Source organism: Zonotrichia albicollis, chromosome 7, assembly GCF_047830755.1.
Source record: "Zonotrichia albicollis isolate bZonAlb1 chromosome 7, bZonAlb1.hap1, whole genome shotgun sequence".
Lineage (NCBI taxonomy): Eukaryota > Metazoa > Chordata > Aves > Passeriformes > Passerellidae > Zonotrichia > Zonotrichia albicollis.
This window is the reverse complement of record NC_133825.1, coordinates 24,557,671-24,581,687: the sequence shown is the minus strand read 5'-3', so window position 1 is coordinate 24,581,687 and position 24,017 is coordinate 24,557,671. Positions and strand designations below refer to the sequence as shown.

General features: G+C 38.2%; 1 protein-coding gene across 2 annotated transcripts in view; it reads right to left on the bottom strand.

Moving 5' to 3' along the window:
- The window catches only part of PARG (poly(ADP-ribose) glycohydrolase), a 62,012-nt gene that overhangs the window by 32,569 nt on the left and 5,426 nt on the right, over window positions 1-24,017 (bottom strand). Inside the window, exons 3-9 of one of the 2 annotated variants that reach the window (XM_005481554.4) lie at window positions 22,722-23,696; window positions 21,558-21,741; window positions 19,574-19,696; window positions 18,775-18,858; window positions 17,598-17,672; window positions 2,435-2,527; window positions 160-317 (exon numbers count right to left, since the gene is read on the bottom strand). In XM_005481554.4, the coding sequence (XP_005481611.2) occupies window positions 160-317; window positions 2,435-2,527; window positions 17,598-17,672; window positions 18,775-18,858; window positions 19,574-19,696; window positions 21,558-21,741; window positions 22,722-23,696 (1,692 nt within the window). Of the gene's footprint in view, window positions 1-159; window positions 318-2,434; window positions 2,528-17,597; window positions 17,673-18,774; window positions 18,859-19,573; window positions 19,697-21,557; window positions 21,745-22,721; window positions 23,697-24,017 lie in introns of both variants that reach the window. The other variant, XM_014275558.3, reaches the window with a different exon arrangement.

Below are 24,017 nucleotides of genomic sequence, written 5' to 3'. Positions count from 1 at the left end.
ATGCACAGTTTTCTTTCCCTTAGAGGCAATAGAAAAAAAGGACAAAAAGCAAACTAGTGAATTTAGTGACAGAAACACGAAACAAATGAGTTTCTCCCCTAAAGGACAACAATATTTCCATGGTAGGGTTATCAGGCTCATTTACTGCTGATGCCATACCTGTTGAAGTTAATGTCTGGATAACTGGAATACTCAGACTTCATCTTCGCATTGCGACGTGGAAAAGTACAGAAAAAAGCATTGGCCAGAAAGCTGGAGATCTGCTCCTGGGACATGGTGATGGAGTGATTCATCTTTTGTTTCAGCAGAGGTATTGGCTACCAGCAAAAGGCATGAGGGGGAGGAAGGGGCAGGGGAGAAAGGAGGGAAGGAGAGAGAAGAATAATTAGCTTACCCTTTTTGAAAGAAAAAACAGAAGTACAAAATACATTTGTTATATTAGAGCAAGAATAATTTAGGCCATTGGTAAAGCCTTTAATCAGCAGCACCCTTAAAGTCAAGAACAGTTTATTCAAGACAATTCAGAAAGGGCTTGCCTGGCAAACTGTATATTTCTAATCAATAATAAAAGGATCAGGAAAGCACAACTTATCAAACAAAACCATCAGGAATGCAGAGGGGAGAAAAATAGATGGGATGTAGCAAATCCTGGGCAATGTTAAAAACTGAAACAAAAATCCACTTTCAATAGCTGTATAGTTAAGACCCCTTCAGGGAATGCTTTCAGCTGCAATAAGCTTGCTTTGAACTTTACCAAGAAACAAGGAAGTCATGCCACAGATCATAACTCTATGACTTGCTTTGAATTTTTTCCCATTCTACTTGAAGAAATAACACTGTTGGTATTTGTAGAAAGTGTGCAATTATTCATTATTTTATAATCAGAATAAACAAAAAGCTCAGCTTCACTTAGGTCTTCAACAGTTTGAAGTTTTATTTTACTCTGGTCAGTGTTTCCTTAATATAAAAAGAAATAAAGGGCCAGAGGGAAGAAAGAACTCCCCAACTTGAAGCACTATACATCTTTCATTTTATCAGGCATTAGCCTTCTGATTTTGAGCTTTGGCTCACAACATTCATGGTATTTTAGTTTTTAAATTATGTGTTAATATGGAGCATGGCAGGAGCACATCATTCTGACTGCTGAGTCCAGTAACCATTACAATAAACCCACTTGACAGGAGAAAGAGAACACAGTTTTCACCTGCTTCCAAAATTGTCAGCCATCATCATTAGCCTAGCACCAGTACAGCTACATTTTCATGCTTCTAATTGTGAATACAGAAACTGCTGTTGATTTAGACTGTTGAATACCCAGCCCTGTTTACTCTAGAAAACAAACAAGTATCCCTTCATTCTTATAACTACTACATTCACATTCACTGAATCTCACTCTGTCTTCTGGCTATTTCATTAACAACCTTTATTATGATGTCTGAAGTCACACAGCTAGAGGGGTAAAAAGCCTGAGAAGATCACTCTAATAAGTTCTACAAACCTATAAAAAGAGAATATTTTGGATAGTGTTATATTGGAACAAATTTATCTTTATGTCTAACCAAAAAAATGAGTCTGACAGAGATCTTTACAATTTACATTGCCTAGCAGTATGTGATCTCTAAAAGGCTTGCAAGTCTTGTGCTTAACTTGTGCTCAGAAACTTCATAGTATTTTCAAACAACTTCCCTCATCAAGTTACCAGCAAAAAAAAAAGTAAGTAATATTCATAGCTTGAAGTTATGTAAATACTTTGGGACCTTTGCAGCATAAAAAAGTAGGGAAATATTTTTCCTGCTTATTCCCAATAGGATAAATTCAGAAAATGGTAACAAAGAAGTTTACAAATTGTTGTCATCCTACCAATATGTCACCTACCATACATCCTCAGTCGACCAGCCCTACTCACTTTTATCAGATTCACTCTTTACAAAACTAATTCTCATATCATTAATACAGAATTATTAAGGCTTGTATGTGTGCAAGCTCTAAACAGAATGAATTAAATGAAAGCTTTATGAAAGTACCACTTCTAAGATGAAAATAATCTAAAATAAGAAATTGAATTGGATTGAAATAAAAAATTGAATCAGATTATTCAATTGTACCAGTTTCTAAGGTTGATTTTATAACCTGATTTGTTGTGTGGCCATTTCATTTAGGAAATGCAAGAAGCAACTTCAGCATATAGAAAGGAAAGAGTTACTGAAGTTCAAGCTAAAATTGTGACAGTGAGATTTACTTTTATTTGCATTCTATGACATAATTGCAGATGTGTACTGTCCATTCTGCTCCTTAGGTCTCATCTGCCTTCAACACAAAAATTACAGCTTTTATTAAGAACATAACATGACCCTGATGTTTTGACCTCAGCCACCAGCTGCAGTTTGCAGAGAAGGGCTCTGCCACAGAGCACTTGCTAGCTGGGTTTGCTTACCTGGGTGCAGATACTGGGGAGACACAGTGCCAGCTTGACCATATCAGGAAGAATGGACTGGAACAGATGTTGAGCCTCTGCATCTTCAAGAACCTGTTAAAAAAATAAGAAGGAAAAAAAGCTTTTTATCTCAGAAATAACGATTGAATTAGAAGTTTGTGAAAACAGGACTTATGCAAAAGAAACAAGAAAAAAAGAAAAATAACAGGTCCTCTTGTGTCATGCCAAATCTGTAACACTTTCACAGCAGTACCTCACTGAATTCACCTGCAATAATGCACTGAGATACAGAAACAAGTCTCAAAAGTTGCACTTGAGAAAACATGTCACCAAATGCCCTTTCAAGAAAGCTTGAGTAAGTTATCATTTTATTCTTTCCAAGGCAATGAACCAAATTTTCATCTGAAGAAATCACTACCTAACCACAGAAGTACTGGAACGATTTACTCAAATTTCATATTCAGGTCATAGTCCAAGACAAGTACCTGTGACATCCTCCTATAAAGGACAGACAAAATGCACTCCTGGCTCAGATCAGGAGAGTTGCTGGGCCTCTGCGGCAACAACAGGAAATCCTGTGCAAGAGGATGCAATCCTGGGCATTTTCTGCCATCCATCCCCACCATGTTCCCTCTAGAATTCCAGCCACTGCTACATAAAGGTGCAGCCTGCCAGGCCCCACAGGCTGAAGTTGCAATCTTTTCAGTCTCTTCCTGCAGGACACCTGACACTATGACTATTTCAGCTGCCTCACCCACTCTTCTAACATACTTTCTGAGAAGGGGAGGCCAGAATTGACAACACTGAAAGCAAATGGGCACACCCATGTTTCACAATGCCTCTCAAAGCTTTTACACCCAAGAACAAGTCACACCAAAGCTTCCTTGCCCTGCCCTCAGTTCTCCCCTGACACTGTCTGGCCCACTGTATTTGGCTGCCAAAGCCTATCAGGCCAATATATTCAGAGCAAGTCCAGGAACCCACCCACATGCCTACTGATGTATCACACACCTATTTTTCAAAGATGCAAACATTTCCTTAAGGTAGGCAATGGTCTTCTAAGAAAAGCTAGGATAAGAAGTTATAAAAAAAAATGCAACATGAAGTGGCACAGTTACAATATGTGAAGCAGCACAAAAGCCTCAAAACTCTCAGTCTGCTGAATGAAAAGCACATTCCTATGATGTGGAAGTTTTTCCCCTTATCTGTGGATACAGGCATCAGATGTCAGTGGCTGTTAAGATTTGCATGCTGCGTTCAAGGCTAAAAGCAGAGAGAAGAGAACACACACCTTGCACTACAGCTGGGGAACAGAAGACAAAGGTCACAGCTCAGTTGTCTGTCTCCATCCTTCCCCTGCAGAGAATCTGTATTTGAGGCCAATACTTTCTACCAGTTTCTAGACTAAAATCCTCAAAATTCTGAAGTGCTAGCTTTAAAACTACACAATATTATTTTTCAAGTAACACTTAGAAAATTGATTTGCTACCAGTTTTGCACAAAACCAGCTGCAGATAGAATGGATGAAACAGCATGAAGGTATTATCAGCTTTAATTTCTACAACAATTAAGACTAATTGTGAAATCACAGGAACAGATCTTTTTAGTCATATTATCAGGGCTTCGCAATTCACATTTCTAATGAAAGTTTCACATAGGCTTCAGAATATAAAAAAGACACTGGCAACTCTCTTGAGAAGGAAAACATGGTGCCTCTGACTCTAGACACACTGATCCTCAAACACTGAAAATAATGTTTGAAAGTAACTGTAGCAACTTCTGCTCTTCCAAGATCATTCAAATAACCATAGAAATATCTTGGCTCTGCTGTCTCCTGCTCCAAATAATAATATAAAGGGATAAGAGTACTTAGGAAGTTGAAAACCAAAACACAAACAAATGCTCAAAGCACAAACAACTTCTGCTTGGGAAAAGGAGGAAGATATAACAACACCAAGACCTACACAGTCACTTTCTATGCATTATGTATGTTGCTTGTGGAGGCATAAAAATGAGGGTTTAATATAAAGTTTTAAAATGAAAGAACAACTTACAAAGACCAACAAGTCCAGGAAACATGAAAATAACTTGATATGAGGAAGAATCCAAGTAACAAACAAAGTACTTCTGAAAGTAAGATGGGAAATGAGCAAGATGCATCTCTCTGTCCTGTTGCTGGCTGCATATGCACCTACATATTACACAGTATAAGTCAAACTCTGAAACCTATGACCTAACCTTTAATATTATCTGCTCTAGCAGGAAACTCTGCTCTGTTCTTAGGCACAATGTTTTTAAGTGCCACAAAGTAATCAAATGAGCATTTAAAACCCAGAATTTCAGATCTCAACCCATAAAATGAATACATAAGTCACAGCTATTCAAAAACTGACATTTAACCTCAGATGTCTACCAGGCTGTCAAATTCTGATCTTCTCTTCCCTTCGGGTAACACTTCCTCTCTTTTAAAGCTGACATATAAATAGTGGCTGCTGTGCTTTGCTGACTGCCACAGACTATACAGTATCACTTATCTGGTGACACATTATGGCACCAGACTTTGTCAGAGCTGTCAAGACTTCAACCTTTTCTTTATGCTTCTTTGAAAACAACATCATAATAGTGTGAGACAATTTCTTCCCAAAACAGAGGCAGGCCAGCAATTGCACAGCTCAGCTCTGATGCAGAATACTTAACTATAAAGGTCACTTCTATTCTGAAATCCTACTTTTCTTTCTTCTTACCTTCCTAATGATGTACCAGAGTATGCTTTCTTTTCTATAGTATTTCTATGCATGAGTTTTACTAGATCTCCACTAATGAAAATGTCAACATTTAGAGGTGTTACTGCCCAAAAGTGTTCTCCTTGACTTCTGGTTATTCTTACATGTGAATGAAGTGAATTTTTAAAAGAGTTTTGGGTGCCAAAACACAACTCCAGTTGTGGAGGACTCCACAACTTCAAATACATGATCATTGTGACACTGCAGACCTTGTCAATAAACTCCTAATTCAGCATTGTTCTCTACCAAATGGCCACATCCATGTAACTAAAGTTTACCCTGTCTGCCCAGACACTCTTCCTGTACAGGTAACATTCCTTTGAGGTTTCTATGAAAAAAGAACACCTGCAAACCCCTGGCTGCTTGGCCCTCACAGCCTCTTTTGACCACTCACCCAGCACACCATCACTCGTGCAGATTTGTAGACCCACCACTGTCACTGCATATTCTCAGATATGCTGACTGCAACAGAGCCTGGTGTTACCTGTGACAGTCTTTTCAGGCTTTGAAAGCAGCAAAAAAGGAACACTCAGTCATGGAAAGTAAAAGAATTCCAGGACATGGAGTGCTGACAACACAGCTACATCTGGCAGACATCCCACGATGCAAATGCCAACCTGAAGAACCCTAGCATCAGCAGAGAGAACACCTGGCCACAGAACTGAGGGGAGATTTACTCACAAGGCAACTCTCTTCAGAATGCAGTGACTTGTACTGAGGTAAAATCCAGCATATTTAGAGTGACATTGCACATTCTACTTATTTGATGCTGCTGAAACAGGAATGTGTTCATTCTGTCCATTCAAACACATGCACACACCCTCACACACCACATTTCATCAGTTCCCATGTTCATCTGACAATTTCCTGGCATCCTTCATCTTGCTGATTCTACAGAAAAATAATCTGGAGGTGGAGATAGTCTGTCCATGCAGTAATAAGTTGAAGCAGCCTACCAAAAAGTCATGCATTACTTGATGTGTGCAGAGTGGGTGTTAAGTGAAAAAGAATCAGTCATGACCCTTGTCAAAGGGCTACAAAGGCAGAATTCAGTAGCAACCCTTCTCACTGAAAAAACAGGCATGGTTCTGGTCAGAATGAAGTTGTTAAAACAAGCACCTCATTTGGAAGTAAATCTGCTAGTACAGGAATGTCCATAAATTCACTAATGTGTACAAGTTTTTCAAGGCTACAACTCTACAAATATTAAGAGAAAAGACTGCGTTTCCATTTTTAAAGGAACTACTATCTGTTTTCTAACTTAAGGAATTCTAAAATGTGAAATGGTTGTCAACAAATTTTCATAAAGGAAAATACATTTAAGTATGGTGGCAATTTTGGTTTTAAACAATTGATCACTTTCTCCTTTCCTTATTGTGCACTACTGTCCTTCACAGCTTCCTTCAGTATTTGTAACAAAAACATAAATACATTGTTGACTTTATCAGTGCTCCAGCTATGTAAAATACAAAAGAATTAAACACATGCAGGGGTTATACCTTGAGGGAAAAGTACATGGAGTCAGAGTTGCAAAGCATGACTTGCTTTTTACCAAAGAAATAATTTGGCAACTCCATCACTATTTTCACTGGAGTGACTAATTAAATGAACAGGACTTAGGGCTCCAATTCCTAAGATGCAAATGGCTCAGTGAGCCGTAGCAGAGGTATGAACTCTTGGCCAAACCTGCATTGCAATTTAGCAAAATGAACATTTATCCTGCAGCAGAGGCCTGACTAAACATGTCTGTAAATAATGGCCTCTTGTCACTATAAACCAGTCCTCCAAAATGCAGGGAGGAATATGCCTGACAGGCTAATAAGAAGGATCTGAGGTACCATGGGGTGATAGTGATGGTAGAGAGTTTAAATCTAAATCTGACAGCTCATCAAAGCAAACAAACTGCACGTAGGGTACACAAATCTGGAGAGCTCCATCTATCACAAGGGAAGGCACAGCCATCATGCCAACAGGCAGGCAGCATGCTAAGACAGCAATGCCTTAATGATTTCAATTTGGTGGGTTTTATATGCCCATATTAACTGCTGTGGCAGGACAAGGACCAACTGAATCATGTTCTTAAGGATGAAGAGGAAAACCAGAGTGCTTCCTTCAGACTGTGTATCTCTTATTTCCTAATTCTAAAGGATTTTGACCTTCTGACTTTTTCCTTCACAGCTGCCATAATGTCTCATGCTATCAGTGATTTGAATCATCTACAGCTACTACACTGAACTTTCCAGTAACAAGTTTCCAAATCATTTTAATGTAAGATATCATATGGTTAGAGGTGATAATGCTGAACTAAATAATTTGATGAGCCAAATAACTTGTATGCACTCTATTTACAGTAGGTTCATTCTCCTAATTTCAGGAATAGTTTTTTTCTTTTTCCTTCTTCACTATTTTCCATTTATCTCAAAAAAAAATCTATGTATATTTTTATAGGATATTTTGAGGTACATGAAATACTTCAAATCTGAAAACACTGTCCTTGGAGGTATTTTCAAAATGTGTGGATGTGGTGCTTAGGGACATGGTTCCGTGGTGGATTCTGTGCTGTGTTAATGTTGGATTCTGTGAACTTCAGAGTCCTTATCAACATAAATGGTTCCATAATTTTGAGGCATTTAAACACCTGAGTGTGCTCAGACAATCACAACATGTGGCTGCTCCTTTATTGCACTGTTTTCATTCTCCCTTCCTTCCAGAGCAGCCTGTACTAATTTCCCTGTTCTCCTGTCTCACCCAGAAGTCTCCTGATTTTTGCATACTGTTAAACACTTAAACATGGGGAAGTATAAATCCATTGCTAGAAGCCTGCAGTGCCAAAAAAACAACAAAAAAGCTGCTTATGACATTGAAGTCCTTTACTTGAAAGTAACCAACCTCAGACTGCCCATCTGTACTCCCTTTCTTCCTCTAATCCTTGTCATAGGTGCCTTTAAACATTACAGAATCCTAAGAGCAGACTTTCTCAATCTGATATTTGGAACAGCTGGGGGAAAACAATTGAACAAACAAACACACAAACAACAAAAAGGTCCATGCAAGTTCTTATTGAGTAACTTTAAAAACTAATCTATTTATATTAAAGCCCTAAAACAAGCATCACTATGTAGTACTCTCTACAAAGCCTTTCTTCCTGCGCAAGGAGGAGATCAATTGTACTTAAAGACATCGTGCAACAACTATCAGTGTACTCACACCCAGAGAGACACCAGGCTGCAGCCCAGTAACTCACATGCCTCTGCAAAACAGACTCATCATAATGTCAAATACTGTACATATAAACAAGACTGAAACATGGAAGAAATGTGGGGTGGAGGGTGTGGTGTGCGTGCATTCTAGTTCCCATTTTATCACGTCAATGAATTTCCAAAAGTGCAGGATACTACTCTCATCTGCCGCTTTCAGTTCCCTTACAAAACTAATTCAGTGGGAAACACACTCAGCTGTCAAATCCATCCCATTTATTGAGTGCTTGTCTGATTAGAAACAAAAGGAAGGACAAAGTAATCTTTGGAGGAAAGAAGAAAGAAACCGTAACACTGGATTATGCAGAGAAGAATCTTATTTGAGAACAAGAATGCTCCTGACATTTATCAAAACCACAAACTGACACTTCAAAAGGAAAAAAGAAGACAGCTTACAAGGCAGAGGTTAATTTGGTTATGTTTAATTTTCTTCCCCCCAAAGGCTCATTCATGTCTTCTGCCAATCCGACTCTGGAATAATCTCTCAGGTGTATCATCCTTAACAACTGCTGCTTTGTTCTCAAAGCTTTTAAACATTCTAACTAAAATCTGAGAGAAGAATGCGTGTTTATTTTCCAATCTCTTATAATGGTTTTAGAAGCCCAGTTTATACTTCCAAGGAACTGGAAATCTACCCTCAGTCATTTTCCCTACCCTTCAAGCCACCAATAGCTTCTCCCTCTCTGCTGCTGCCCAGCGATTCTGTCATGGCCAGAAGCATCACAGCCATTTCCAGGGCAGTGCCAGAGTCCTGGCATGAAAAGTCAAATCCCACTTTCTAAGTACTTTCAAGTTACTCTAGGGAAGTAGAGCAGTGGAGAGGACAATGACCTTGCCTCTACAGAAGAGCTGTAACATGAGGGGAAGATAAAGTTCCTTTCACCTGCCTGATACAAGTTCCCAGTGAAAGTGATCTGTTTCCAGGATTGTTCAAAACTTTTATCTCTCTGAATACAGTAATAGGGGAAAAATATTTACTACTGCTATGATTTATAAAACATTTTTTAAAAACACTGTAGAAGCAATTGAAAGCCTTCAGATACTAAATACATTCTGCAACCACTTTTGAAACTTTGGCACAAAAAGCTTCATGAGACAACACAGCTGTCACCCTTATGGAAACTGCATTTTCTTCAACATGCCAAAAAAACAAACCAAAACAAAAAGTCAAGCACAGGAAGAAGTGAAAAAAAAAATAAGGATCAAGTAAAAACAAAACTACACCACTGCAGATTTTAACCAATCTATAGACCATCTGACCATTTTTTGCTTGAGTGTCAGTATTACACGGTCTCAAAATGACCAATATTTAAAGAAAAATATCTAGTAATTACAATTTTATTGGCCAAATAAAACCCTCAGACCATCTTGAGGGTACACACTTGGCCACCTTTGTAAACCTGCTCTTTAAAGAATGCATGATAGCAGTAACAAAATCTCTGAGGAAGGCATATAAACAAATTCAGTTTTTCTGATGAAAAGGAAGGAGGAAAAAAAAAATCAAAGAATATAGCTACAATCCACTTCCTTTATACTTCATAGTCACCCTAAAAAATGACAATGCCTCTTTTACCACTTCCCTACCTACATGTACACCTTTTCAGTGAGCATTTCTCTTAAAGCTCTGACCACCAGGGTTTGTTTTGTGGGGCTATTGTATTCTAACTGCTCAACACATTATAAATATTTTTCTAAAAAATCCAAAAGCACTAAGCAGCTAAGGAAAGCCCTCCCACAATAAAAAGAAACTTCTCTTAGTCATTTGGGATACATAGGTGAGCACAGATAAATGATGACTTACACATAATCCAGTGGAAGAAATCTATTTAACAGTCCTCTGACCCCAAAAGAAAACAAAGCAAACATCAGAAGGCAGCCTTTAAACCCACAATTTTGGGGTTTTTTAGGGTTTTTTTCTTTTGTTTTTCAAAGAGGAATGTTCTCAATACAGTGAAAAACTGAAAGAGACGCTCAGAATGTACCCTTACATAGATCTTTATTAAAGCACTGAGTATCCACAAGCACTGGGACACAGCACAATTACATCTCTGCACCTGCTATGTGCAGCTACTCCTTCCCTGATAACTCCAACTCAACAGTCATTGCAACAGTGCTTACAAAACACCACTGCCAACACAGTACAGAAAACTAAGAATAAGCCCTGCTCTTTCTGCTCTACAATGCTTAGTTTCTAATGTCTCGAATGTGTACAAGATGCATATTCCCCCCCACCACAGAAAAGCTCACCTTTTGTTCAATATGGGAATAAATTCCTTTCTGCTGCTGTGAAAAGAAAACCCTTCATGGCACACTCAAAAGACCTTTCCAGTTTAGATTTTTAAAAGGTAATCTGATGTAATGAAAATTGCTTGAAAACATCTAGACTAAAGTAAAATCCAACAAGGAGCAATGGATAGGCTATTTTCAGCCTTGGGACATTCTGTTTCTTGCTTAAAAGCCTACATTTGTAGTGCTGACATCTCTATACAATGCTCCCTTCTGTTAGTACTGTCCAGACAATTATAAAAATGATTTATCAAAAACCCAGTCACCAGAACAATTTGGTACTTCAAAATTCCTTCTATTCCAGTTTCACTGATTACAGCAATCGCTTTTTCAAGCAGGTCATTCAAACAACAAAACAAACAGCAAAGACTGTCATGGTTCATAAGACCCACAAGGAGACAGGAGTGGGGTGAAACCCTATTAGAACATAAAGATTTCCCAAGATATGCACATACTTTACTGTAGCAGTGTTCTGTGTTTGGTCTTTTTCAAATGAATGAAAATCTAGAGCTCAACCACAATCCAATTATACTATATTGCATTTGCATCATCTTCACATGTTGGATTTATAGTAATTTTATTAGATCAAAGTTTGAAAAAACAGGAAGAAATGGAACCATAATTTCCAAAATTACCCAGGTAATCTGAAAACTTTCTCAAAGTAATTTTAAGGTTATTAAAGATAAGACTATACACCCACAAAAGACTGTGTGTTTCTGAGCTGTCTGCAATTCTGCAATTGAAGTAGAGTATTTCATTCAAAGAGAGTTCTTAATTTTATTCAGTTATCTCAAAATGCAACCAATTCTTCGAGAGGAAGCAGACACACTGCCAATATTTACATGTCTGATTTTTTTGCTCAGTTCTCTACCATTTAGTATGCTCTATTGTAACTCAGTTACTTATATCTGACATTTTCTGAAAGTAGCAAATCCAGCCCAAACATGCTAGTATGCGAGGTAATAGCATACATTTAAATGGGAAACTACACTTTGGCCAAAAACTGCACTAAGCACTTTCTGTAGATATCCCAGGTTTTACAGGTTTGTACCACAATCAGCAACACACATGTGCTAGGTGTTCCAGTTAAATACATTCATGTTCTTCTATTTACTTTAATTATTCCTAAGTGCAAAGGCTTGACCAAGAAGACTCATTGTAACAAGCTCCATCACTCCTCACTTTCAGAATATTCTCTTCTATTCTGGAATCTGCACACAACAGCTGCAGTAGAAGCGGTATTTTAGAAAGTGTGTGTGCACACACCCATATAAATACTGCTAGGCTGAAATTAAAATGGCAAGAATTTGTGGAAAACAAAAACCAATTTCTAGTACAAGAGTTAACTTCAATTTTGCAAGGAAAGGAAACCAGACTTTTGGAAGATCAAAACATATATAATATGGATGTGTGATATTTGTGAAAAATAGAAAGAGATGTATTTATAGATAAATTTCTTTACATATTTATCTTTTTACTTAGTTTATGTGTTTTTAAATTACATTTATGGAAAATTTTAAAAAGGCATTAAGTGAAGTTCTCAAAACTCACAAGTAGAGACTTGCATGTAAAAGCAGATGGTAACAAAGTCTCCCATGCCAGCTGTTCTGAACTTCTAAAAGGATTCAGCATGCAGTAGCATCCATCATGTAAGTTTTAGTGGAAAGTGAGAAACAGAACTCCTTTTCTAATCTTGTATCAAAACTAATTACAGCTCTAATTCTAAGACAACTATTTTTAAAGGGTGTAGAAAAATAGCAATATATTCCTTCAGTTTGACATGAGAGTTTCTTTTCTTGCTACATGGCTTTTTATCACATTTTAGAATAATCTGAGGTTTGTGCCACAAAAATCCCCAACTGCTAACAGTCAGTTTGGAGGCTAAAGCTAGTGACCTCACGCTTGACTGGAAAAGGAGAAAGAGGAGGACAGAGAAAGCAGTCTGGTGAATTCTTCCCTCATGCTGAAGGTTCTTCTCTGTAATTAAGTATAAAGAAGGGAAGAGACTGGTCTTTTTAGACATCACTATCATTTTTCTTTTAATCTCATAAAAAAATCTAAAAGTAAAAGTTATACAGCTTCTTTTATAATATAAAAGGATTTCCTGGATGCTGAATTTGCATGGGAATCAACAGCAAATATGAAATTACTGGCCATTAAATAGACTGATTGGCTTCAACAGCTTTCTCAAAAGACAAAAAGACCACAAGGCATCCTTGCACAGGCACTGCAGACACAGACACAGTTTTCTTTATACTAAAATCAAATCTAACAGTTGGAAATTGAGTATTACACAGTGGAGAGTGTCTTTGTAAAAATACTGATAGCATATCCCCTCCAAGAATTCCTACTTGAGTTAAGTAGGCACCAAGGGTTTAAAGAGAGCCTGGAAAAGCAAATTTTGAAAGGCATAAGTGGCTTAAGTGATTCAAGCATTTAAAATGTCAATGACCTTTAGTATTCTTGCCTCTTAATCTATTGTATAGATGCCATACCTTTCTGTCAGCAACATCTCATACTGCACACTATGCAGCAACAGACCCTGCATGACAAGGCCACTTGTCTCAATCTCAGCTTCAATCCAGCCAAGCCATAAGAATGTAAAAGGGACAATAGCTCCATGTACAACAGAACAAGAGTAGAATGAAAGCACAGCAGCAAAGGATTCCTGGGAAAGTCTAACAGCAAGGAACACAGGTAATCAGCAGCACTTCCTCATTTGCAGTAATCAGTACCAGCAATTCCCAGAGCCCTCTGTGGGTGTCAATGAGATCTTTCTAACAGCAATTTCTCCAAATTCCTTCAAAACCTGATACAAGGCAGAGCATCCTCTAGCTCCCCTGACAAGGGGTTCCACAGCATTCAGTATCTCAGTAAGTACTTTTGCCTGGTGTTGAAACCTTTACCTGCTAAGAACACTCATCTGGTGTCCCTTAACTGCTGTGCTAGAAGAATGGACAGCCTTTTCCTCTTCACCCTCTCTTACATTTCTTTTGCACAGCACTGTTACACCCATTACTTATGTCCCTCAACTAAGAAGATAAGGTGAAATGATCCTCACTTATTTAGACACTTCTCATATGGAAACTATTCCATACCTTTGCATCACCCCTGACTCCTCTCCCTGTATCTTCTCCACTTCCTAAACTTTCCAGCAAAATGACCAAAGACTCCAGACAAACAAAATATAGTAATGGATCCACTGTATTGAACCTGCAAGAGGTACTGTGATCCATTTGGCAGCCCAGCTGCAGCAGCTCAGAGACAATCACTGCCTACGCCACACAAATTTACCTAAACTCAATCTTTGCCTTGTGCCATTTTCAGATTTTAACACTCCTCTGTTCCTGAAAGGGCAGGACAGAGGCAAGCAATAAGAGGAAGGGTTCATTGACAAGAATTATGTTTAAGCTCTAAGAGACTTTAAAGCATATAACAGAACCAAAGCATGTCCAGCACAAGGAGACCCAATCTAAAGCAGCAAACCATGCAATTCTCTTAAATGATGGAGCCCTACTATTCCCTTTAGATCAAGTTGCTGTTGTCACAGATTAGTCTAAGGCATAACTCCTGAGTGTCCTAAACACACTTGTTATTTCATGCACTTGGGAAAAAGAAAAAGAACTTGGCTTTGCCTGGAAGTGGAATGGCAAATCCAGAAGACAGAAAAATAAAAACTACCACAGTACATAGCACCGTTGAGCAAAAGCATGTAATTAATACCCAGCCCATCATCACTCCCAGAAATAAAGCTCATCTATAACACATTGTGGGTTCCAGTACAGCTCCATCCATAGTGGTTTCCTCACATTTCCTTTTCTGCTTGTTGCTTACTCTTTTCCTGGCTTCTAGGTAAGTTCTGGGAAATCAGATGTAAGGATGACTTCCAAGTGACAAGAGTTTTGCACGTACAAAGAAAAATATTGGAGGTAATAATTTTCATCCACAAAGTAATAATTTGAAGAAATTATAAGCATGTATGCCAATATCAACAGACAGATGGCAAAACAAATGAATACAACACTGTGGAAATTCTGAAGAGAACAGCAAAAGAGTCAGATGTCTGAAGTAAACAGCCACCAAGATCTTTACATACACTGTTCTATGAGCAAGTTCTATGTTCTATATACAAGTTCTATGAAATTGTCAAAAGAAACAGAAAGGAATCCAAGTATCCCAATTTACCTCACTGTACAAAGAGGAATTATACTTCCACACATTAACTGACATTCAAGAGAATCCTTTGGAAAGTGTGAGGGCTCCCTCTTCTGGCAACACTTTGACCAAACTGCAGAACTTGCAGGCTGCGTTGTTCCCAAAAAAAAATATTGGCTCACGTACTTGATATTTATTTCCTATTAGTAAAGAAAGCTGAGAGTGCTTTCATCCTAAGAGAAAATAAACCTAAGCCAAATAAACTGGTAATTATTGTAATTGTAAGGAAATTGACTTGAATCTTAAAAGTAGTGTTTAAAAATAAAGCATATTTTGATAGTATAACTTGCAAGGAGCTACCTAAAATAGGAACCCCAGTACGACAGTATTTAAGAGATTAGTAGATAAGATAAGCTGTGCCCATAGGCAGAAGATAAAATAACAAAAGGCACTTTATAACCAAAGACAGACCTACTGAAGTAATATCTGAATAATGCTCCAAACAGACATCACTAGATTTACAGACACAGCTCCCTTCTAAATCACACTACAAATCCTTGGTTAAGCAGGCACTGGAAGTCAATAGTGCCCAACAATATAAATACATACCTGACAATCACAGGCTCTGTTTTAATCTTTTTCTTTTAAGCTATATTTGTGACCACATCTCCTTCTGTTGAGCTGCTGCCACTCCCTTTGGGCTGATTACTCAGACCAGCTTTCCTTTTAACCAACCCGCTCAGCCTTGGCTGGGTAAACCTGAAACAGCTCCTCTGTACCCTCAAAATCGAAGGATAAACCAGAAAATACACAGGCTAGTGGTAAGCCCTTAATCATTAACTCAAGCACAATAAATACAAAAGCACTACAGCTCACTATAGCCAGTATGTTTAGGTCATTTCCACAGAGGATGTCAACTTTCACACAAGAGCTGCTCACTTAGACTGCAAGCATTCTTTGAAAGCAGATGCCTTGTTTATTTACAAAACTTGGAAAGTTCACACATCCCTTTATAATGGAAAAATTCAAGCATTTCTCTGCAAAATCTATCCCCTCCACATGTCCTGTAAACTCAATATATTCAACAAAGCAACCCAGGGCTTGCTTTTGCTCCTGTGGTCTACAAGAGGCAACTCTGTCACAAGCTCTTCACTGTTTCTTATTTAAAATACTGCAGCACACTCTTTTAACACGGCTGAAAATCTGTGTATGAAACAGATCTCCACCCTTCATCTGAGAACCACACAAATAAATCATCATTCCCAGGATACAGACATTTCCTTTTCATCCTCATGAAAGATGGATGCCTGATCCCCAGTTTATTTCCCTATTGTTCCCCCTCCTCTGGAGACAGCTGACATTACTTACACTCTCTGGCTGATGAGCTCTGACTCTAATCACCCAGAGTTTCCAAAATCCCAAATGCACACTGTGAACGCATCAGGACAAGCTCAGTTGTGCTTGTAGCAATATGATGTAAATCTGTTCTGTTCCTGAGTCAGATTTTTAACTGAGCAGCACTCATACTTTAAAACATTTTAATTCAAGTAGGCATACTTCAGTAACACACGAGTTACCCAACAGGCCAAGTTAATTTTGCTCAGCAGGAGAGTCAATAGGAGCAGGCACTGACTGCCCACAGCCTCTACCATGGAGCCATGTCAGGGACCCCAGAGATGAGAGGGGGGAGCACTAAATCTGCAAGATGGGTGAGCAGAGCAGCTCTCATGGCTTGCAAGTATGATACCACTGGGATTTTTATAGGTGCCTTTTGTCAGCAGTAATAATACTGTGCTGCATGCAAATGAAAATTCATTCTGTGAAAGAGCAATGAAGACAGGCAACAGAGAGAGCAGAACAGCTCCTCTGATCACACGGCCTCAGCAAACATCTATTCACATACATAACAAACAAAATTCACTTCCAATCAAATTTAGTTTCCACTGTCTTAGCAAGCCCCCCCCACAAAAACAAGTATGTGTGTTTTAGAAGTACTTCTGAAGTATTGAAGAAAAATACAACAATTTCTACTGCATCTCATTTAATCTTTCATTATGCTTTAATTAACATAGTTTCTAAGTGTCAGTCAGGATGTACATTAATATTAGTCCAACTTGCATTTGAGACCTACTATTCATCTCCCTTTTCCATCCTCCCCATGAAAGTATTAATACCTAATACTTGAAAAACCCATCCCAGTCTTTCAAAGGCACTACAGTTTAAATTCTCCATCTCATCAAATAGCAAAATTTTCCTGCTATACCAGCAAAGCACAGTCTATACAAACACCACTGCAATAAAATATTAAAGTTTTACAAAAAAAAACAAAAAAAAAAAAACCACTTTTTAAAACAAAAAAAATTACACTGGAAATATTAATATGATTTCTTAATAAATCTGGTTGTCATAAACCAGGAAAAGGGCATTTCTCACCTTACCCTCAGGAAGCTTAGACATTACTGAAGAAACCAAATTACATGTAAAAATTTAAAATTAAGTCAGTTTCTAACATAATTATTGTTTCAGCTGAAATTACCAGCTAAATAGCTGCTCACTTAGATATTTGACAACTGGAAACTTTTACTATTGAAAATGGAAATAAAGCTAAAAGCATTGAGACATATAGGCAAAATAGTCACTTTCGTATTACTTTTCTTCCTATTTTAAATCAACTTGTTTTACCTTCTCACAGAAGTCAGCAAGAGCTGTGAAGTCCCATTTCTTGGAATAAGCAACATTGTACCTCAATATGGCCTCCTAAGGAAGAAGCACAACAAAACAGAGCTAATTATTAATGGAAGAAAAACCATTTTAGGAAATTTCCTTCTTGAAGGAGCAGCACCATCTGGTGGCTAAAACCTTCCACAGAGACTACCAAAATCCAGAACACTTAATTTGCTCTATTAATATAGAGAAAATCCTTGATACTGAACTCTCTGGTTTGGCTTTAGCAATGAATAAGCTTCAGTCTATGGGGTTTTTTCTCCTAACACAAAATAAGACAAGGCACATCTCCCAACAAACAACATAAATGTTTCCCATCCCATGCTTGCTCTTTTAACAGTACCAATAAAAGTTATTTAAGGTATAAAAGCAATATAGCAGAAGTTGTACCAGTTTAGGAACTTAAAAAATCAGAACCACAGCAAATTAAATAGACTCTTTAAAACAACAACACCCTTAAAAAAGTCACAAGAAAAAAAAAAAAAAAAAAAACAAATAAAATATCATCAAGGGAAGTTTCTTCAGTTGCCGGGGAAGGTCTGTTTGTTCACTTAAAGTTTATCTATAGCATCCTCCTCTTTCCCTGCCTTTCAGGCATAACCTAAATTACATTATTCTTCACCAAAAAAACATAATAGCAACTCTAAGCTGCTCCAAATCAGTATTCATGTTACTGTAAGACTTTGTGCCAACATAACCGTAAAAGTTATCAAGAGCCATTAGTCTCCAAAATCTACAGATTTCTGTCAGCAGCTTGAACTGTGATTTCAGTGAAGTGAACTGATGCGAGGAGTTACTATTTGCAGCTCTCACCTGTGCATCCCCAACCATCTGGCTACTCAAAACCCTCATGCTATGTTTACCACAGACCAGGATATACTGCTGGACAAACACAGTTTTGTGTAGACCTAAAAATGGCAATTCATTCAAATAATCTGAATAAATTCACTGGTAACACTTAGTCCTCATTAAGAATCTTCATTCTTAAGAAATCCCTTGAACAGCAGAGAATTTTTCATAATTTATTTTTCTAAGTCATTAAAGGAATAGAACCAAACCAGAATCACTGGTAGTACACAGACAACCTGAATGTATTTATATGTATATAGACTTGATTTCAAACTGACAGGCTTACCTTCAAATCATGTGAGCAGGTAAATTTGTTAAGTAAAGCAGTTTGGATTAGTTCCCATCGACTTCCAGCCGTTCTATCTCCATTCTTTAAAGTAAAAGCCCAAAACAAAGTCAAATTAAATTATTCAAAACATAAAGACACATTTACTGTCATTTGTAAAATTGATAAGAGAAAAGACTAAGTGTATTTAATAGAGGCTATAAGAATTCTTTGTTTCTGAGTCAAGTATAAATAATCATTATAGAGTTTTTACTACAGGACACATTTGCTGATTACATTCACCCTAGTCTGAAGTACTTCAGTGGGTACGTTTAAGTCTCAAGCAGTGAAAAGAAATACCAGACCAACAAAGCATACAGGGCTAATCTCTGCAATTGTTTTAGCAGAACAACAATAGATACACCTCACTATCAGCAATACCTGACAGAGTATTATAATCAAACTGTGCTTACAAATTCATTCACATGTGTTGAAATTGCAAATTGCTTCACACACACATAATAGATAACGTATAAATATGTAAGTAAATAAATATATTATTTATAAGGAGTTCAAGTTTAAACTCCATATAAGTTTAGAAATATATATATCATCAAATCATTGGCTAAGTAAAATAATTACCAGGAAAAAAAAAAGTCTTCTGCTCTGTCTGAAGCATCATGACCCAAAATCCAGTTTTTCAGACTTGATTTTCTAATTCCATAGTCAGTCTGACAATTGAGCAAATGCAGTAAACTGAAAACTCATCTATGTGTAAACAAACTTACTTGATCACACAACTGTAAATACTTAATCTTACCTCATCCTCTACAGGGTATAAATTTTGTTCTGAGCAGGGCATTTTAACATGCTTGTTGTCCCACAGATCTTTGTAGTGAGTTGGAAAAGGTTTAGGTACCTCTCCTTCCCTCAGAAGATCTACCTGTAACACAAAAGGACAGGGGGGAAAATATCAGACTCTACTTTCAAGTTTTTAAGTGGAAGAAAAAAAATAAGCAAAAACACAGTTTAAAAAGCTCTCATCTACAGCCAGCCTTTTTGGAAAGGGGAAAGCAACAAACTGATCACATGATAGCTACTCAGAAAAAAATCCACCTGTTAATCTTACACTTGTTGAAAAGGACACCACCTTAACACACTCAAATAAAGCAATATAATCAATTACTTACTGTATCTCCAATCACCAGCTAAAGATTTCCTCATTCATCAATTTAAGTATCTACATATTTTCATCCAAGTATTTTCAAAATGTAGTTACAAATGTACCCACAGTTATATATCATATTAGTGGGGTGCCCCATGGCAGGGAGGAATGATGAATCTGACTCCATGTTCTCAGAAGGTTAATTTATTATTTTATGATACTATATTATATTAAAGAATGCTATACTAAACTATACTGAAGAACACAGAAAGGATACTCACAGAAGGCTAAAAAGATAATAATGAAAACTCGTGACTCTATCCAGAGTCCTGACAGAGCTTGGCTCTGATTGGCCAATGAGTGAAAACAACTCACAGCAGAATCCAATGAAACAATTCCCTGTGGGTAAACAATCTCCCAACACATTCCCACAGGAGCAAAACACAGGAGAAGCAAATGAGATAATATTTGTTTACATTTTTCTCTGAGGCTTCTCTGCTTCCCAGGAAAAAAATCCTGGGTGAAGGGATTTTTCCGAAAATGTGGATGTGAGAGTTATATGCAGAAATAGTATTTTTAACCTAACACTGAAAGGGATGAGGAATCATTATAGCTAGAGCAATGTCTCAAGTTTACTCCAGAGAATATCAGAAAAGTAAAAAAAAAAAAAAGAGCACATTCTTAAAGACTTAATGTGCTATTCAGCCCTCTAGCAGCACTAAGTCTCAAGTCTCTCAGAACAAGTATTTAAACTCAATGTGCCTTTCTTTCGGTCAGGATTTATCCATCACCTCATAGTCTCCTAGTCACATTTTGTTTCAACAATAATTGGATTGCATATTACTCCAAAGGATTAAAGGAAAACTTATCAGATTTGGTTTAAAATGCAGTGGTAAAATAGCAAGAAACTCTGCTTCATTCCTTGTCTTTTCCATATCTTGACTATCTTGAGCCTTTTGTATGCCTTGAACCCAAACCAGAATTACATTTAAATGAAAACATAGCATGAAAAAGATGGAAGTACTAACGTTACTTGTAAACATATCTAAATTCTCAAACTTCACAACTCAGTCAAGGAAGAACTCACAACCCCCCACAAAACAAAAATACTTGCCCCAAACAAGACAGAGGCAGCAAAATCCTGCTTTTCATTTGAATCTCATTATCCTAATTTTGTGCACCAGAAGAGCCAATTTTCAGGAAATCACTTGCAAGGAGTGGCAAGACAGGTGGCATTTCACATGACTGAGCACTAGAGGCAAGAGTGTGGCTGGAGCAATGCAAGGCATGCATTGCTGAACACTAGGGGCAGGAGTGTGGCTGGAGCAATGCATGACTGAGCACTAGAGGCAGGAGTGTGGCTGGAGCAATGCATTACTGAACACTAGAGGCAGGAGTGTGGCTGGAGCAATGCATTACTCAACACTAGAGGCAGGAGTGTGGCTGGAGCAATGCATTACTCAACACTAGAGGCAGGAGTGTGGCTGGAGCAATGCATTACTCAACACTAGAGGCAGGAGTGTGGCTGAAGGCAATGCATTACTGAACACTAGAGGCAGGGAGTGTGGCTGGAGCAATGCATTGCTGAACACCGGGGCAGGAGTGTGGCTGGATCAAGGCAAGGCATGCCTGACTGTACCCTGACGGTGACGGTGTGGGTGGCCGAGGGTCGCAGGTGGGGCAGCCGGGCCCCACACGCCGGCATCCTCCTCATCTCCTCAATCGGGGTTCCAAACCATTTCTTGTTGCTCGGCAGAGGAGGTGGTGTGTATTTAGCAACCTTCCTTCCTGGCCTCTGGGGTTTGAATTCACACTTTTCTTTCCTGCTGTTAAAATACAATGAATTGAAACATTTTATCTCCACTGAAAAAATTGATAGAAAAATACACAAACTTCCAGCCCAGAGTTACAATGATGGCAGTCAGTTTATTTGCCAGCCTTTGCTGCAGCCTCAGGCCAAAGCTTTACTTGGGGAGAACTCCCACCACCACCACCCTTCCCCTCCCCAAGACACACGAGTTCATTTCTACCAAAAATCTTTTCTCGACAGGCTGACAAAACCCTTCCCAGAACTGCAGTGGGTTAGCAAAGCATGGCATTCCTCTGCAGAGCCATGCTCCTTCCCAACAGGATCTGTTTATCCATGGACCATGCTCCAGTAAAGATGTGCAAAATTACTTTCTTGCTATACTTGAAGGGACTTAAGAATTGCATGTTATACCAAAATACAGAGTCCTTCTGTTTCTGTTCACTCCTAAGACACTTACTCACTTTCTCCCCACTGAAATCTAAGGTCTTTGGAGCAGATATTATCCTTTTTCCTTTCCACAACACCTGGCATGCAGAGTCCCGTGTCATGCTCAGGGCTCCTGTTCCCATTGCTGCAGTGTAATCACCAGTCCTCTCTCCCAAATTATGAATAGAGCCAAACAAAACAGACCAAGAAAACCTACCCAAATCCAAAAACATGAACAAAAAAACCCAAACATCTCTACACACGAATTTTCCCATGTCTATATCAATTAAAGCATCATAGCATTGACAGTTCAACAAAACAGATTCACTGTTTTTGAAAGATCAAACTAATAAGAATTCTAAGAATTGCACTGGACAAACATATCCTTCAAAAACCCCATAAACAGCCCCATTAAAAATAAGTTATTTCAATCTCACATCAGTTGTCTTTGTATCTTAAAATATATTTTGCAAAACTCTTCATACAACATAGCCTCTGAAACTCGATCACCAAGGAGGAAATTTCCAAGCACGAAAGAAACAGATGAAGAGGCAGACAAAACACTACCTTTTCTCCTCAACTTTCGGTATCCTAATGAAGTGAGAAGTGATTTTGGAGTCTCTCTTCACACCCTGTTTTGCACCTTTGCATTCTGATGATGGAACAGAGGAGATCCCAGGTGCCTTTGTATGCAGAGTGTCCTCTTTAACAGAATTATCTACGTCCTCAAAGCTTTCACAGCCCTTGGCAGAAAAACGTGATTTCCTTGACTCCAATTCAGCATCCCCATATTGAATTCTAAAAGATTTGTTTATGGGTTTTGACATATTAATCTCCTCTCGTTCATCCAGAAAGGGACTTGTTTCTTCATCAGCCTCTGACCCATGGCAGCTATTTTTAGAATTGTCCACATCCATTGGTGACTCTGGTTCACTTTCTTTCTCAAAAGCAGGTGAGTCCCCTGAACTGCTCTGACATTTGCTCAGTTTCCCAGGACCTCCAAGATCAGATATACAGGCATCACAACCAGCATCTGAAAGTGGACTTTCTGGAACTACATCCCCCTCCTCTTGCTCACCCGTTGAACAGACTGAATTGCAACTCTTCAGCTTCTGTGGATTGCATGAAGCCACCTGTCCATCTGTCTCCAAGTCTTTTGAAGGTTTGGAATTTCCTGCTTTTGAAGCCCGGCCTGCTGACACCTTCCTCTGAGTCCAAGTGGCACTGCTTTCTTCAGAGCCCCTCTGCTTGCCAGTTTTGTGCATCTGATCAATGTTGGCATTTTTAAAGAGCTCTGCAGACTGCAGCCCCTTCACAGGATCTGTATCTAAGACTGCATCTTTTTCCTCAGCCTCCCAGCTACACATGCTGCCTGTCTGAGGCAAATTTACTTGCTTTGCATCAACTTCCACAGATATTTTTGCATTATTTTGCTGACAAGTATTCTCTAACTTTTTCCCATCATTCTCACAAAAGTTCTCTTTTTTAACAGAAGTCATCTTAGGATTTGCTTCAGTATTGTTATTAATTTTGCTGTGCAAGCTGTGGAAAAGAAGTAAGAGAATTCAATGTCTTATTTCCAAATGAAATTTCTGAGCATATTTTTTAAAGGAACAATAATAAACAAACAGAAAGCACAGATTTTTATTCATTCTACTCTGTAAGTGAACACAACCAGGAGCAACAGGTTTTACTGCACTGAGGACTGTAGCTCACTAGCAATCCATTTCCATTTAAAGTCTCCAAAGGATGATCAAATGACCATCAAATGATTCCTGAGCTGCTTACATCAGGAATCTATTCCAGTCATTCATTTCCTTATCTTCAAATCTAAACATTATGAAGCTATTATTTAGCTATTTT